Here is a 15156-nt window from a genome sequence, read left to right on the forward strand (position 1 = left end):
TTTAATTAATTTAATTTATTATAAATATTAATTATTATTTTTAATAGTGTATATAATTATATATAATTATAATTTTAGTAAAATTTTAATAAAAGCTAGCTATTTACTTATTTTAACTACTTATTATATATTTATATTAGTATAAAACTATAATTTAAGTACTATATTTAAAATTTTAATATAATATTAATATAGTAAAATTTATATATTTTAATATTTTATTAAAAAGTTTTTTTTTTTTAAATTACTAAGTAATTACTTAGTAAACACCCATCCATGGGTTGTGGCACACGACCTGGGATCGATCAACCGTAGGGTCCTTTAGTCATGAAAGGCCCGAGAAGCACATCTTGGCCTCGCGATAGGCGTTTGGCATCATGGAAGCGAGAAGAAGGAAGCAGGACATCAAACGTCCCGAAGTCTCAAACGCAGCGAGGGTCAAGCGACGGCACGGTTTGATGGCCTCTGGGGTAAGCGGTTGAAACGCGCACATGTCGGCCTGGCTGCATCCGTGGAGCTCTGAGGTATCCATCGCGTGAAGTTGGACTGAGGACAGCATGGTGGGACTGGGTGCTTTCATGCCATTGCTGATTCACAGACAGGAGGCTCCATCGACTGCATCGAGTAGCTGAGGTCCTGAGGAGGAGCCAATCTCATCGCCCTGGGTCCCTGGTCTCGCCCTACGCACTCGAGCATCCTACGGCTCTCTAGTCTGTCCTTGCCATCTCACGACCCCGATGCTTATTACTCAAGCATGTCCATATGTGAGGCTCCATCCAGCTGCACACGCGACATTCGTCTCAGCCTTGTCGTCCTCGCCATCAAGGCTGCTGTCAACCATCGCACTCCAAACACAGCCTGTCTCGCCACAGATAAGCTTAAATGTACCATCTCAGCTATAACGCAGTATATAGTCTAGGGACGCTACTTTGCGCATGCTGCGTCGTGCTGGCTTACGACTGCGAAAGAGAGAGAGAGAGAGAGACGTCTATAATTTGGCTAAATCGGACCCCCTCCCCGTAAGTGGTGGTTTGTTATTATCATTCCTTGCAGGCAACGTCGAGCGGCACCCACGCGACCTGCACTCGTTGTTGATAGGGTTTGTTACTCTGCCTCCCGCCAAATTGATCCAATATAACGACCTGGGCCTCTCTCCTTTTATTTCTTCCCAACAGCGTGCAGGACTCCGGAGAGCACAGAGCACACAAGCGCGTAGAGGGCCAAGATAGCAGCCAGAGAAAGCGATTCTGCCGTCATCTAATAATTGAAATCCCCACACTAGGACTAGCGAGGTCAACGAAGCGCCTGGCCAGAAGGTGCTCCCCACTGTTGATTGGCCTGCACGCAATAATCCCTGCTCGTTCCTGCGTCGGGGGGGACTGCAAGGCTGTTTTTCCCTGCGCCTTGATCAAAACCTAACGGCGCTGCTCTGCTTCTCGACCTCCTTGCTCACCTTCTCACGGTCCCACCCATCGTCAACAGTCAACATTCTTCCCTTGCGGATTTATCGCTTCACTCTTTCAGCGATATCCGTGTACGCTCTTTCCGGCTGCTTGTGTCTCTCGTTCCCTGTCTGCTCTCTGACGCAAACGACGGCGCTTCTCAAGGTGCGTTGCCCGGCCTCCGCAGCTTGGTTGCATTCCACCGAGTGGATACGCTCAACACCACACACACACACACACATATACACGAGCAGCACCACCAAGGCTGGCTATACAATGGGTGCTAACCATGACGCAGCCAACACGATCCTTAATCACCACTCTGGACATCTCAGCCATCTGCACGCCATCGACACGCCGTAACGACGACTTACCCAGATAATTTCACACCCGACACCCAACATGATGAATATTAAACACCTCACTGCGCGCGACGATGGCCTCACCACCACCCATGTTGCGCTCCTCGTCTCTGTAATGATGCTCGTCCTGATTGGATTGTGCCTTATTGGCGCGCTCTGGTTTCTCCGAAGCATGCGCAGGGCGAGGAAACAGGCAGAGGCAGACGCACAGCTTCCCCTCTATGAGAAACGACAGTCGCATCAGAATCGCCTGACCATCACCACAATGCCGTACAAGGGCCGCGATTCCGTCGTCGTCTTCTCGGAAAAGGAAGTCCTGATGAACGACTCGCCTACCACACCCACTAGCCCAGTGCCCGAGATCCGCATCACATTCCCCGACGAAGTCGACGAAGCTGGCAAGCGACAATCTGGACGCGTTGTTGTTGTCCGTGTTGGAGAGCACAGCGTTGGACTGGAGCCTGTCAACGACGACCTCCCGCCCTACCAGCGCGACGCATCAGACCGCTTCGACTCGCTCGACCTCGACCGCATTGGAGGCTTGAAGGAGAAGGACAGCAAGTACTACTCATAAGTTCGAGCCTCACGATTCGCCCATGCCCGGCCGGATTGCAACGAAACGTCCGGCAGCCCGGGTTTTGCAGCCACTTGGCTATGACCGACTTATTTTGATGACGGCTGTACCGCGCTGATTTTCAGCATTCTACACCACCCAGACCTTGAACAGCTGGTAGTGACCACTTGTATATTCTCGGAGACGATGGGCCATTTGTATACCCGTCGATGTTTGCCCATCTTTCCACTGAGGTTATGTCCTCTTTACATAACTTTATTTTCTAATGTATCATATGCCTCTCTCATGCGACTGTGTCTGAGCAGCAAGAGAGCCAATACACTTTTTGTCAAGATATCAATGCTGCCAATTTGTCGTGATGCATCAAGGTGAGGCCTGCAACAACAGCATTTACTTGAGCAGCTGATCAAGCTTCGCCGAATTCAAATTCAAACCACTACTTACATGCTTACATGCTCGTCAGCACCTCAGTGGTTCAGTCCATGCATACATCGGCCGTCTCGGCCAAACCTTGATCCACCTCCCCATGTTTTGCTATAGCTCCCCTCTCCCGTAAACTCCGCAATATTTCCTTCCACATGGGTTCTCCTACTTGTTCCACTCCTTGAATCCTTCAATTCCGCTCGCAACTTGTTTCGGCGTCCTAATTGGCGGCCGCCCTACATTATGGAGAATGGCGAGGTCTTCACGCCGCTCTCCGAAATAACCGGCCAAAAAGCAAAAGCCAAAGTCGATCCGCCAAAGCAACAGGCGCAACGTCTTCCGGCAACCAAAACAGACCCAAACAAGGCCAAGAAAATCGGACAGGTTCACTTCAAGGCCGCACATGGCATCATCGTTGCTTTCTTTACTTTCATCTTGTATGCGCTCCAAACTCCACCCTCTGCACCCAAAAACCTCAACGACTAACAGCAGACTGCAGAATTCTTCACGTCCTCGGAATATACCTATTCACAAGCGGTTTCCTCCTTACACGTTTAGTCCTCGATCACAAGTCCGACTGTGCAGTTCCCCCGATCGATTCTGCGAACAAATATACAGCGGGCAATGCGGAGAAGGGGTGCTGGCACCCGAAGACATTTAAGAAAGCTGTTGTTATCATTGTGGATGCGCTGAGGTACGATTTTACGGTGCCCTTTGGCGAGCAGTTTGAAACTACAGACGTCTCTTCCATTGCGAACGACCCGGCTGGCGCGCCCCCAGTCGCTCCGCGCCATTTCCACGATGCGATTCCCATCTTATATGAGACGGCAAAGAACCGACCAAACAACGCGTTCCTACTACCGTTCATTGCGGATCCGCCGACGACAACACTACAGAGGCTGAAGGGGCTTACGACCGGGACACTACCTACGTTCATTGATGCAGGGAGCAACTTTGCAGGCACGGCGATCGATGAGGATAATTTGGTTGCCCAATTGAAGAATGCAAGCAAGAGGATAGTACATCTAGGCGACGACACATGGCATGCGCTCTTCCCCGGCTACTTCGAGCCAAACCTTACGCACGCGTACGACTCGTTCAATGTCTGGGACTTGCACACGGTCGACAACGGGGTTACAGAGCATATTTTCCCGCTCCTAAAGGCAGAGAACACAAGCAAGTGGGATGTGATATTCGGCCATTACTTGGGTGTGGACCATGCGGGGCATCGCTATGGACCTGATCATCCCGCTATGACAGCAAAGTTGAACCAGATGGATGGCGTCTTCCGGCGCATGATCGAAGAGGTGGATGATGAAACACTTTTAGTAGTCATGGGTGATCATGGCATGGATGCTAAAGGTGATCATGGAGGAGAGTCGGACGATGAGATCCAGGCCGCGCTGTGGATGTACTCCAAGAAGGGTCTCTTCGGGCGCACTGATTCTGCCTATGCTACGCCTCCCGTAAACGCAAAGGTACGACCGGTTGGGCAGATTGATCTTGTTCCGACGCTATCACTACTACTGGGTATGCCGATACCGTTCAACAACCTGGGGAAGCCCATCGAGGAAGCGTTTGTTGGAGCGAAAGGGACCGGTTTAGAAAACCTGGCCATTGTGAACCGCCTAGCGGCTGCACAGATCCATCGCTACCAACACGAATATGCTAAAGCTCGAGGCCTTGCAGAAAGCACCAGATCTACCTCATTAGCGCTTTGGGCGACGGCAAATGAGGCCTGGAGCTCGCTTGGAAAATCCAAGGGCAACAGCGTGCAGATGAAGAACGCCTACGAAGCCTTTGCTGCTTATCAACGCGATACTCTCAGCATCTGTCGCGCTCTTTGGGCAAGGTTCGACATCCCGAGAATGCTCAGCGGTGTCGCAATCCTTGCAAGCAGTCTCATCGTGCTTGCTCTATACGCACGGGTCTTGCATGGAGATCGCTCTGAGGTGACACCAGTGTTCTTCACTCGTGGCGCTATCGGACTGGTTCTCGGAGCACTCTTTGGTTTCGGCGTTGCGTTTATACTGCCAGGAGAGCCCAAAGAGCACATCGTCATTGTCTCATCTGCTATTTCTGGAGTCGTGGGCGCTGCCTCTACTTTCTATTCTCTAAGCTACCGCCTCATGTCGCCTATTCCGAACAATATCTGGGGCTGGATAAGTGTCATCTTCACACTTGCTCTTTCTGCTGGGTTTGCGGCGAACTCGTTCACCATCTGGGAAGATGAGATTCTCTTGCACTTTTTGACTACCTTTGGTGTTCTGGCTGTAATCTCGTCATTCCGACAAAAGCACGTTGCTGATCGGACTTTGGGCATCTATCATTCTATTCTATTTACTGTCTTAACAAGAGTCGCAAGCTTCTCGAGGCTTTGTAGAGAAGAGCAGATGCCATACTGCAAGTCCACCTACTACGCTTCTGCGCTCTCGACCACCTCTGCTCCATGGCAGCTCATTATTCCCGCCGTTGCCGCACTCCTGATACCAACATTCATCAAGAGTTACTATGAAGGTACAAAGAGCTACCAGCACAACGCAACCCTTTGGATAGGCATTGCGCTGCGATTCGGACTCATGCTTTCTGCAGCCTACTGGGTTCTCGATGCTGCGGACGACAGCGACTGGTACCCCGGCTGGGAGAACATCCTCCGAACCACAAAGCGCCTGGTCGCCCAGATCGTTCTCGCGATCAGTCTCGCATTCGGCTACTCCATCTACAACTGGTCGAAGCCGCTCTTAAACATCATCATCAACGAGTCTACCGACGAAGTGGGTGCGCCAAAGGAAGCCATTACGATCCTCGGTTATGCCAATGTCTACGGCTCGCGTTACGCCCTCCTCGTCACGATCTGGTATCTCGCTGTCGCCGTGCTACAGAAACCCATGGGCGCTGGCTCGATTGGAGTTCTTGTCTGGCAACTGTTCTCGCTATTTGAAATCATAGACACGAATAACCTCCGACACTCCTCGATAGGCCCCGTTGTCCTCGGCCTACTAGGATCCTTCCACTTCTTCAAAACAGGCCACCAGGCGACTCTCGCGAGCATACAGTGGGAATCAGCTTTTATCCCTCTCGCCAAGATCCGGTACCCGTGGACGCCCGTCATCGTAATCCTCAACACGTTCGGTGCCCAGATCCTGTGCGCTGTCGCCGTTCCAGCCCTCGTCCTGTGGAAGGAGAAGCCACAGAAAAAAGGCCTGCTGGGCATGTTGGCCAAGGCGGTGGCGACGCACATGTTATTTTATGCGACGATTAATCTTGCGACGACGATGTGGGCGGGCCATTTGAGGAGGCACTTGATGCTGTATCGCGTCTTCATGCCTCGTTTCATGCTCGGGGCGTTTGTACTGGTAGTGGTAGATGTTGTGTCGATATTCGTTGGGTTATGGGGTGCGCGGATGAGTATTCTGAGTGTTGCTGAGGTGTTTGGATTTGGTGGGTGATTGGGTGAAGAGATGCGTGATGATTTGGCTACTCTAGGTTTGGGATTTGGCCATGCGTCTACTGACGCCTCTGTGCATGGTTGTATAGTATAGCATCGCATTGTAATGCGTGAAGCGTCAGTTTTTCCTTGTGTTCATCTGCGAAAGAATCATTACTCATTTGATTTCTTTTTTCCTTCTATCTCAATCAGTCTCATATTGTTCCGCATGGCCCCTACATTTCCTTCTGCCTGGAGTTTCAGCTCAAGATTGACCTCGCTCAGACTTACCATCTACTCCGCCTCAATCGACCCCGCAAGGCTGCTGTCGTCTCCTCTCTCACCGCTGGTAACTGGCGTTACGTCACCTACCAACTCGCTGGGGGTGGGGGCTCAGGCACGAAGTAAAGGCAGCGTCTCTGTTTGCGCCTGCCACCCCCAACTGCACTACCATATAAACCTCCGCTGCGCCCCAATCTCCATCCATTCTACACCAACCCAAGGTCCTCCAGGGTATTATTTGACTTTGCCCACTCTACTTACATAAGCTGGTTACTGCTGCTGGGCTATTGTTACTTACAGCACGGCACGGCGTGGAGAACCACTCCGTCGTCATCTTATATTACCTGGGTCTTTGCGCGGACCTGTCTCTTTACGACAGGACTGAAGGCTAAAACACTCTAGCCTCTACAACAGAGTCTCTCACTTTGAACCTCGAACCTCGACTTGAGCATACCAAACCACTCAGTCCTCCCTCAGCGACCCGCCGACAGAGCGAGACCGGTAGGTACTGCAAGTGCCTTACCTCGCCAGCTTTGAAGTGGCTGACGACCAGAGCAGGCCGTAACAAGACGACACCTTAGCTTGGACAACCGAAGAACACAAAGTCCATTTGCACCAACTACAGCTGAAGCTGTGTCGATCTACGATACACACATCATACTTTACAAGAGGCTACTCGTCTACTTACACGCTCAATTTCACAACATGCCAGCTCAACTCAACCACATCCAAGAGTTCGATGAGGATGAGCTGATCGATGACTCAACCAGTACCATACCAATTTCAGGGCTAAGCACCCCGCTGGGTTTACGGGACCGCTTCATTCGTCGCCTTGCCAGATTATCTGGAGCAAGTGTCCAGATAAGTGACGAAAGGGAGTGCTCTATGAGCATCTTCCTCACCCGCAGATCGAGTGGACTCGAGCTTGACAAGGAACTTTGTCGGCTATTGGGTAGCATTAAAGACACTACTCGTCTTATTGCTATGCATAAAGATGGTATGTGTGCCTTTCCATCAGTGATAACTAATTACTAACACTGCTAGGACCGCAATGTGATAGCGCGCGCGAAGACTTATGGGACGCCATCCTAGTCTATGCCTATCCCAATGTCGACCACATTCTTCAGAGCATACATCAGATCTTCGACGATAACAAAGACGCCTACGATAATTTCATGAGGAGGATGTTCGGCATGGACCCGATCCAAGAGCGCGGCTCGACGCTTGACCACGACTTGGGGGATCGATTGATAGCGCTCTATCATAGTGTGCACGAGTACACTGGGTCGATGAAGAAGCTCAACGCCTTGATCCATTCTGCCTCGACTATGACCCGCTCTCTACCGCACCTGCATGTTCGTATGAAACCCCTCCTCGGGAAAGCTCGTTTTGCAGATGAGCTATATCAGCTCATCTGCACTTTGGGCTTTCCTGAACGAGTGTATAGCACCTTGGTCCGCGCGGCTAGAACTTCGAGAACATTTGAGCGTGTCACATTCCACTTACAACCTCTCTCATCGCCAAAGCGAGCTTCTTTCGCTAATAATATGACGATGATCCCAAACAAACCTCCACCGACACCGACACCGACACCGACACCGACACCGCGGCCAGTGCCAGACAAGTCGAAGCGCCTCAAACAGTTCGAGACCGCCGCGAAAACTCTCGCGACTCCTGAGGACGGTCACCTTCGTGCAGCAGATACTGTTGGAGAAGCGCACATGTATCTTGAGGCGGATGACCGCAGAAGAAGCTACCTTGCGCTGCAGCCTCTCGAGAAGCGCGAAGCTATAATCTTTGTGGCTGCAGTTCTCAACAAGCAGTACCCTGATGCAACTTGGGAAGCCTACCATGCTTTCGGGTTCTCGGCCTGTTGGACTGAGAACCAGAAGGAGACTCTTCTAGGTTTATATTATACGCTACTGGCGGAGACAGCAGAGAAAGACAAGGCAGCCTTCTTCCAGAGTCTATGGTTCAAGCTATCGGACAACAAACTGCCCCAGATTTTTGACGCATCAAGGTTCAATGCAGTCTGGCGTATCGAGCTCCCATCAGTACACTATTTCTTCACAAAGCCACCACAGAAGCGCGAGAGCGTCTTTCGCCTAATCCAGTTCCTCAACGACCGCGAGAACACGGAACCTCGACCATGTCTGCAACGAGACTACGGGTTTTCCTTCTGTAAGCAGCGCGAAGAAGTCTCATGTGTTAAAGACATCTACAGCCGGCTTCTCCAGAAGGTGCAGCCTTCAGACCTTCATACAGCGTGCATGAGTGGAGAGCTGTACGAGCTAGGGTACAAGAACAAGGTGTTCATCGATGCGAAGAACAGCCGTCTGATGAAGAATGATTATGGCAACCCTTATCTTGGCTTCGACAACGTGGAGGGCCTTGAGAAATTCAAGGATTCGCTCTTCAAAAGACGTTTGAGGTCGTAGGTCTGAATGCTGAAAGTAGAGAGGTCGGACGAGCTCCTTGCTCGCTCAGGTGTAGCAGGCCGAGCTTTCGCAGACTCTGTGACGGACATCATTTCTGAATTTGGAACGATTGGTTCTAACGAAAAGTTTCTGGAGTTTGGGCTTCGGGCGTTTTCATCTCGGGAAAGTCTACTACGACACATTGGCGTTAAGCATGGATGATTCTGGGGTATAGAAGTTCTCGGTGAGGGAACGGGAAGTTGAATGCCTGAAAATGCCCCTTCGACTGATCTATAGTTATATCTTTCATGGCAGAGGACTCCCTTCTTGCCAAAAGCGTCTGCAGATTAAAAGCACTATGAAACATTTTGAGTAGAAGTATCATCCGATTCGTGCACTTGGCCCACAGCCAACGTCTTCTGCACAGGCGTCTGCAGCTGAATCTCAAAGTCTGATAGGGAATTCGTACCCCTATATATTTCCAGTCTGTAAGGTCTAGCTAGGTGCCTCATGCAAGACTGTCTGCCATCGAGGTCTCTGCGTTTTCCAATACGAATTGTGCTGCTGGAGCGCGAGCCCACGGTCCTGTTGGTCGTGTGATAACGTACTTAAGACCTTCTAGGTACCTTTTGATTCGGTTGCTATTGTATGTGGTGCCGTGGGTGCCCTCACCTCGAGCAGTAGTTGTGCGTTCCACGCACAAGCTGCTCCCGGGCAATCACATTGCAGAGGGCTGACCTGTTTTGGTATGCTAGATTCGATGTTTCCAGTTGCCGGCTCGAAACATATGCGCGCTGGCATTCGTAGCATTAGAAGGTCTATGAATTCATGATTTCTTCACCGTAAAAGCTTGTGCCGTACTCGGAAATGTTCTTCTGCCTAAGACTTGACCTGGTGCAACGAAGTGACTGGCTATGGTATAGGTAGTACCTCGACGCTAAGCGAGTCAGGCATCGCGTCGCGTCTTCCGAAGTGGAGAGCTGGCAAAAGTCGCATCATCATTTAGCAATGCCACCCACGGCACGAATACCTACTCTCGAGTTCCGATCGCTTCTTCTGCCGCCGATTCGAATCCCTCTCCGTGCCATTCGCTCCCTATGCCGCCCGCAATGCGCCCCCGCCGCTCTTCATGCTACTCGCCTTCCGCAATGCCTCGTGCAACGCCGGTCGCTACATCTCTACAAGACAGCTAGGGCTAAGACGGCGCTGGGAATGCACAAAATCATCAACTTCAGTCCCTACGAAATAGCAGAACCGGCTGCATCAGAACACAAAGTCAACCTGGTTGAAGGCAAGGAGGACTCTACAATCGTAGCCAAGGACGTTTCGCTCCAAGAGCTATACGACAATCATGTTAAGCCGGGCTATATGCTATACCTGACGCAGGAGGTCCAGAAGAAGACGGCAGAGAATATCGAGAAGCTCAAGAAAGAAGACATACCGGGCGAGGCTAGAAACTACGCCATTGTCAAAGCACATACACGCTTCGTGAAAGTCGAGGCAGGGCAGAAAGGGAAGCAGCTTGGCGGATTGAAGATTGTGATTGTCACTCTGGCGAACCCGGTGGACTACTTCCAGCTGGCACTCGATCGCGCGTACCAGTTCATTGCAAACGGCTCACCTGTCGAATTCCGCATCCGCATGAAGGGTGCCAACCTTGGCAAGGAGAATAGACTTGGGCCTGGAGACGCTGATGTCTGGCCGTGGATGCACAACCACTTTCCACACATACGTCCGGATTTTATATTGAAAGCGATGCCCGAGGGAACCTTCTTCCTGGTCGAGCCTGTGAGTGATGGACGGCACGTGCAGTTTGTCATGGCCAAGCAGGCAGAGCAGATGCCTCGTATTAGTCTCACTACGCGGTTGCAACACGTGAAGACATCAGTGAAGAAGTCGATTGAGCAAGGGAAGCAAGGCCAGCTGCCAAAGGCGATGAGGAAAGAATTACGGGACGGTGGACACGAGGACTATTCTGTCGACACGGGAATGCCCAGACGGTAGGTATTGCGGGCGTCTGGGAAGCGGTATAGAAATATGGGTCGGTGGACAGAAACCAAGGAGGCATTGCACAAGTCGGTGACGAGTCTGGAAAAGTCGATTGTCAAGCGCAGGGGGACATGGACATGAAGTAGTGCAACCATTCCTTGTACAAGTAGGTAGAATATCAGGCCCACAACTTCTCATGCATGCATATTCCCAAACCCGAAGCGTTCAGACACGTAGCTGCAACGTTTCGTCAGTGGTTGCATGTGACGAAGGTGTCCAATGTTCGTCATCATCCTTGGCGAGTGGATTAGGGCTGACCGACGGAAACATCTTGGGCAGTAACCACATTTCTGGGTCCGACATGGCAGCACCGAAACCTCGTACCTAGCGCATAACACTCTCACTTCTCCCTCTCATTCTCTCCTCTCTCTCTTCGCGCTCAAGCTACGTTTGGGTAAATGCTCTATTTCGGATGATGATGATGCAGCGGTCGTAGATTGCCCGCCGTTCCGTGACCCTCCGTATCCCAACTGCTTTCCCCCGCCGCTGGTGCCTTGCCTTCCCGCGAGCTTCCTCGTCCTCGTCCACGCGACGTCACCCTCTTCGCGCCTCAATGAACGCAGCCCGGCAGGCGTGTCGCCCTAAGCACCAGGTCCTCGTGCTCAAATGCTATCCCAAGTTCCAGAAGAACAATGCGGATGTCCGGGCCAATTCGAGCGAGTTGAGCTACCTGCTCTACTACGCGAGCACGCGGCGCAGCAAGCTGCAGAAAGTGGGCGACTTTCTGGATAAGAGGGCGACCAAGGAGGTGTGGAAGGGCAGCACAGGCAGTGTCCAGGTCACGCTGCAGATAGTCAGGGCCCTCATCGAGAAATGCCCCCGCGACCTCCCCCTCTACGCCGCCGCTGTGCTGCGCATCCTGCGCACCATACTCACTTCGAACGATGTCACCATGGTCGAGGAATCGGTGCCGACTTTCGAAGCACTGTGCGCGCACCAAGACCCCGCCTCCCTCGCTGCCGACCAGGACTACATCAAGCAATACGAGGAGATTGTGCAGTTGTACGCCCAATTCGCGTCCAAGGACACGGTCAAGACTGGGAAGGCACCCATCAGCTGGCCCGTCGCCATCCGCTACCGCAAAGCTGGTCTACAGGCGCTGAAGGCTGTTGCTTCGTCGGAATCGCTCGGATCCGAGACAGGCCGTCAATTGGCCGTCATCATACCCGTTATCCTGCTCAGCATACACTCGGAGAGCGGCGCATACGTCAAGCGACTGGAGATTCGCGAGTCCGAGAAAGACGAGCACGAGAAGGAGCTAGCACTACGGCGGCGGCACAGTGTACAAACAGCGCGTACCGAAGACGATGATGGTGGTGACCCGCTCGCAGCATCAGGGACTACAGAGGATGCCGACAAGCTCGCGGAAGAAGAGGTTGGCGTGCTTGCGCTCCAGGCGCTGAGGAACATCTTCCAGGGCGTCAACCGAGGACAGCTTCGGTTGGCAACATCAGCGGTCCTGAAGTTTGTGGGCACCCATGTGCAGGCTCCGCAACATCCTATAGGAAACGATAGCGATAATTGGGCCACAACCCTCATGGCCGTCATTTGCGCATGGGCGCCAGTGCAGGATCGGTATGCCATTCTCGTTGGCGCCGTGGAAGCTCTCGTGCGCAGTCCTATCGTCGAAGACGACCTTGAAAGGCAGCTCGTCTTGGCCACAGTCATCGACCATCTTCTCTCCTCCACCATCAATTTCATTGGACTCAGTGTGATGGATGTCCTCGTTGGGCTTATTTCTCACACATTATTACTCCTACAACTTGGCGGGCCGGGATCGAACATAATGCCGCATCATCAGCAGACGACATCAGTGCTAACCGAAAAAGATCTCGGCGGGCAAACGCCATCAAACAACCTGTCAGGCGTAGTTATGGAGTTCGTGAAGGAGCCTTCAAACCTAAGATTTCAATTGTTGAACACAGTGCAAAGATGCATGGCAGACCTGGCGACGCACGTGTACTACACCGATCAAATATCAGATATGGTGGGAGCGATCCTAAGCCGCCTCAAACCCTCTCGGCTGTCGAGTGTTTCCTCAACTGCGGAAGCTATTGAAAATCCGGCAGGCGCTATAGATGCGGTCGCCGATTCGATCAGCATGCAAGAAAAGACACACGTCGATCGTTTCTTCTCTTTTGAAACCGCGCGAATTGTAGCTCTTGAGTCGGTCAAGGCTATCATCAAGACTGCGAACGCTCGGCGGCCAGACGGGTCTTCTGCATCTGTGTCGGGAAGTAAAGTAAGTGTCACCGTGTGGGAAGGTACACAATGGCTTCTGCGCGATCCGAGTGGCAAGGTCAGAAAAGCATATGTGGATGCGCTGATTACCTGGCTGAACTCGGAGAAGAAGAAGCAGGACCTCAAGATTGTGGACAATTATAGGAAAAAGGAAAAGGACAGTGACAAGGGCGGTCTAGCAAGACGCGCCGTGTCGAATGCATCGCCACGAGAAAAGTCGTCCAAGCCAGGCAAGCACAGCACGTTTTTGCCTCTTCTGCATCTGGCTGTCTACGAGAACGCTCTCTACTACGTCGACTCGGAGGCGGACTACCTACTACTACATCTACTCCTCACGACCCTAGTAGATAGCCTCGGCGTGAACGCTGCCAGAAGCGGACTACCCATGATCATGCGCCTACAAGAGGATATCGCAACCATAGATGAACCCGGCACGAAAATACGGATAGGCTCTCTGGTGCATGGCCATCTTTTGGCTCTTAGCATGTCTCTAGACTTCGAGACATCTTCCGTCGGTCGGGCACTCCACAATGAGATTACGCGGAGAAACAGCAAAGGCCTGTGGATGAAGAGCATCCGCGTACCCCCTATGCCTATCGAGCGCATTGAAACACCACATCCGGTACCCGTCAGCCTACCTACCGAAATCGTGCAATCCGAAGCCCTAAACCCCTTTGACAACCGCGAAGCTCTCGTTGAAAAGATCTCGGAAGGTTATTCGTCTTCCTTGTACTCGCCACCCTCATCTCCGCCTGGTTCACCTGGGCGATCTATGTCTATGTCTTCCTCGATACCCGTCATTCACCAACCAATGGCTCTCAAAGCTGCGCCTCAATTACCCTACAAAGTCAGAGAAGAGCTTCTTGCCGACTGGACACGCGATCTCTGTCTCGCTGCCAATACCATAGACTCCTCGTCCGCTTCAATGACGGGTTCCAGATCGGGTACGCAGTACACTGGAACGCAAAGGAACAACTACCTCGGCGTCAACATACCTAATGGTACTTTAGACAGTGCAAGCAACTCCCCACTTCCAAGTCCAAGACGCGCGAGCAGCAGGCCGCCAACTACTGCCTACGGTTTGGTTGGTCGCCTTGCGTCTCCGCATCGGGACCACAGCCCTAGCGGAACACCAGGTAGCACCTCGTCTCGACGCTCAACTGTGCGCGTCGACGACCTCAAGCGCGCTCTTTCTACCTCTGGTGGAGGACCCCCTCGAACAAGCTACTCTGTACGCGCGCCATCTCACCACCGCCGCAAATCGTCTGACGACCATGATTCCTCGGCCTCGGACTCTTTAGTTAGCGTGCACTCCCTTTCCGACGCGTCGTTCCTCACTGCAGATCGCGCCATAAACCCACGGCTGTCCCAACAACTAATGGCTCCGGACTCACCAACCACGCCTGCGGCGACCCTGACTCCCCGCCCGCAAACTGCGGCCTCGACGAATATGAACAGTCCACCGAGCCCGCGCTCCCCGACCCATGCGCAAACTGCGAGGGAATCAGCGTATTCGATGGAAGATGTGCCGCCTGTCCCTCCCATTCCTGAGAATCTAAGGGCCAGTCCGACTGAGCAGCAGAGTGATACGCGGGACTTTGCACGACCGAAGACTGCTCCAAATGGGAGTGCCATGAAGAAGAGTAGGAGTGTAAAGAGCGGAGTCAGTAGAGGGCGTAGTCGTAGTGGGAACAGGAGACATAGAGGCAGTGAGGTGCAAGCCAAGACGCCTGACTTTTCTGGCTTCCTAGACAGTATAGGTGTCGACGATGACGACGAGGGGGATGACGTTGACTTGGAAGTGCCCCACGCTATTGGAAAGGCTCCCTATTGAATATGTACGTGAGGACCTGGGTCGTCGACGGAAGGATTGCAATCTGTATTTTTTTTGTTCCATTCTCACCCTATTACTGCCTATCTGCTTGTGCATAGCCTGCTG

The 15156-nt window shown here is 52.2% G+C and overlaps 5 protein-coding genes across 5 annotated transcripts; all 5 read left to right on the forward strand.

Moving 5' to 3' along the window:
- Positions 1-1509: 1509 nt before the first annotated feature.
- K460DRAFT_365479 (uncharacterized protein) lies at positions 1510-2509 on the forward strand. Its single transcript, XM_040933185.1, has one exon. It carries the CDS (start codon positions 1845-1847, stop codon positions 2376-2378), a length of 534 nt encoding a protein of 177 aa, XP_040787083.1. The 5' UTR covers positions 1510-1844; the 3' UTR covers positions 2379-2509.
- Positions 2510-2906: 397 nt separating this feature from the next.
- K460DRAFT_309483 (uncharacterized protein) lies at positions 2907-6406 on the forward strand. The gene is made up of 2 exons (XM_040930133.1): positions 2907-3238; positions 3301-6406. Exons 1-2 carry the CDS (start codon positions 3045-3047, stop codon positions 6248-6250), a joined length of 3144 nt encoding a protein of 1047 aa, XP_040787084.1. The 5' UTR covers positions 2907-3044; the 3' UTR covers positions 6251-6406.
- An 809-nt stretch (positions 6407-7215) lies between these two features.
- Positions 7216-8948, forward strand: K460DRAFT_335308 (uncharacterized protein; the record flags this gene model as incomplete). The annotated part of the gene is made up of 3 exons (XM_040930945.1): positions 7216-7462; positions 7720-8000; positions 8556-8948. 3 exons carry the CDS (start codon positions 7216-7218, stop codon positions 8946-8948), a joined length of 921 nt encoding a protein of 306 aa, XP_040787085.1.
- An 888-nt stretch (positions 8949-9836) lies between these two features.
- K460DRAFT_93315 (uncharacterized protein) lies at positions 9837-11022 on the forward strand. Its single transcript, XM_040938819.1, has one exon. It carries the CDS (start codon positions 9936-9938, stop codon positions 10929-10931), a length of 996 nt encoding a protein of 331 aa, XP_040787086.1. The 5' UTR covers positions 9837-9935; the 3' UTR covers positions 10932-11022.
- Positions 11023-11529: 507 nt separating this feature from the next.
- On the forward strand, positions 11530-15051 carry K460DRAFT_286584 (uncharacterized protein; the record flags this gene model as incomplete). Its single annotated transcript, XM_040928903.1, has 2 exons — positions 11530-13778; positions 13851-15051. The coding sequence occupies 2 exons, from the start codon at positions 11530-11532 to the stop codon at positions 15049-15051; spliced, it is 3450 nt and encodes a 1149-aa protein (XP_040787087.1).
- Between the last annotated feature and the right edge of the window lie 105 nt (positions 15052-15156).

The sequence above is a fragment of the Cucurbitaria berberidis genome (assembly GCF_010015615.1).
Source record: "Cucurbitaria berberidis CBS 394.84 unplaced genomic scaffold K460scaffold_3, whole genome shotgun sequence".
Lineage (NCBI taxonomy): Eukaryota > Fungi > Ascomycota > Dothideomycetes > Pleosporales > Cucurbitariaceae > Cucurbitaria > Cucurbitaria berberidis.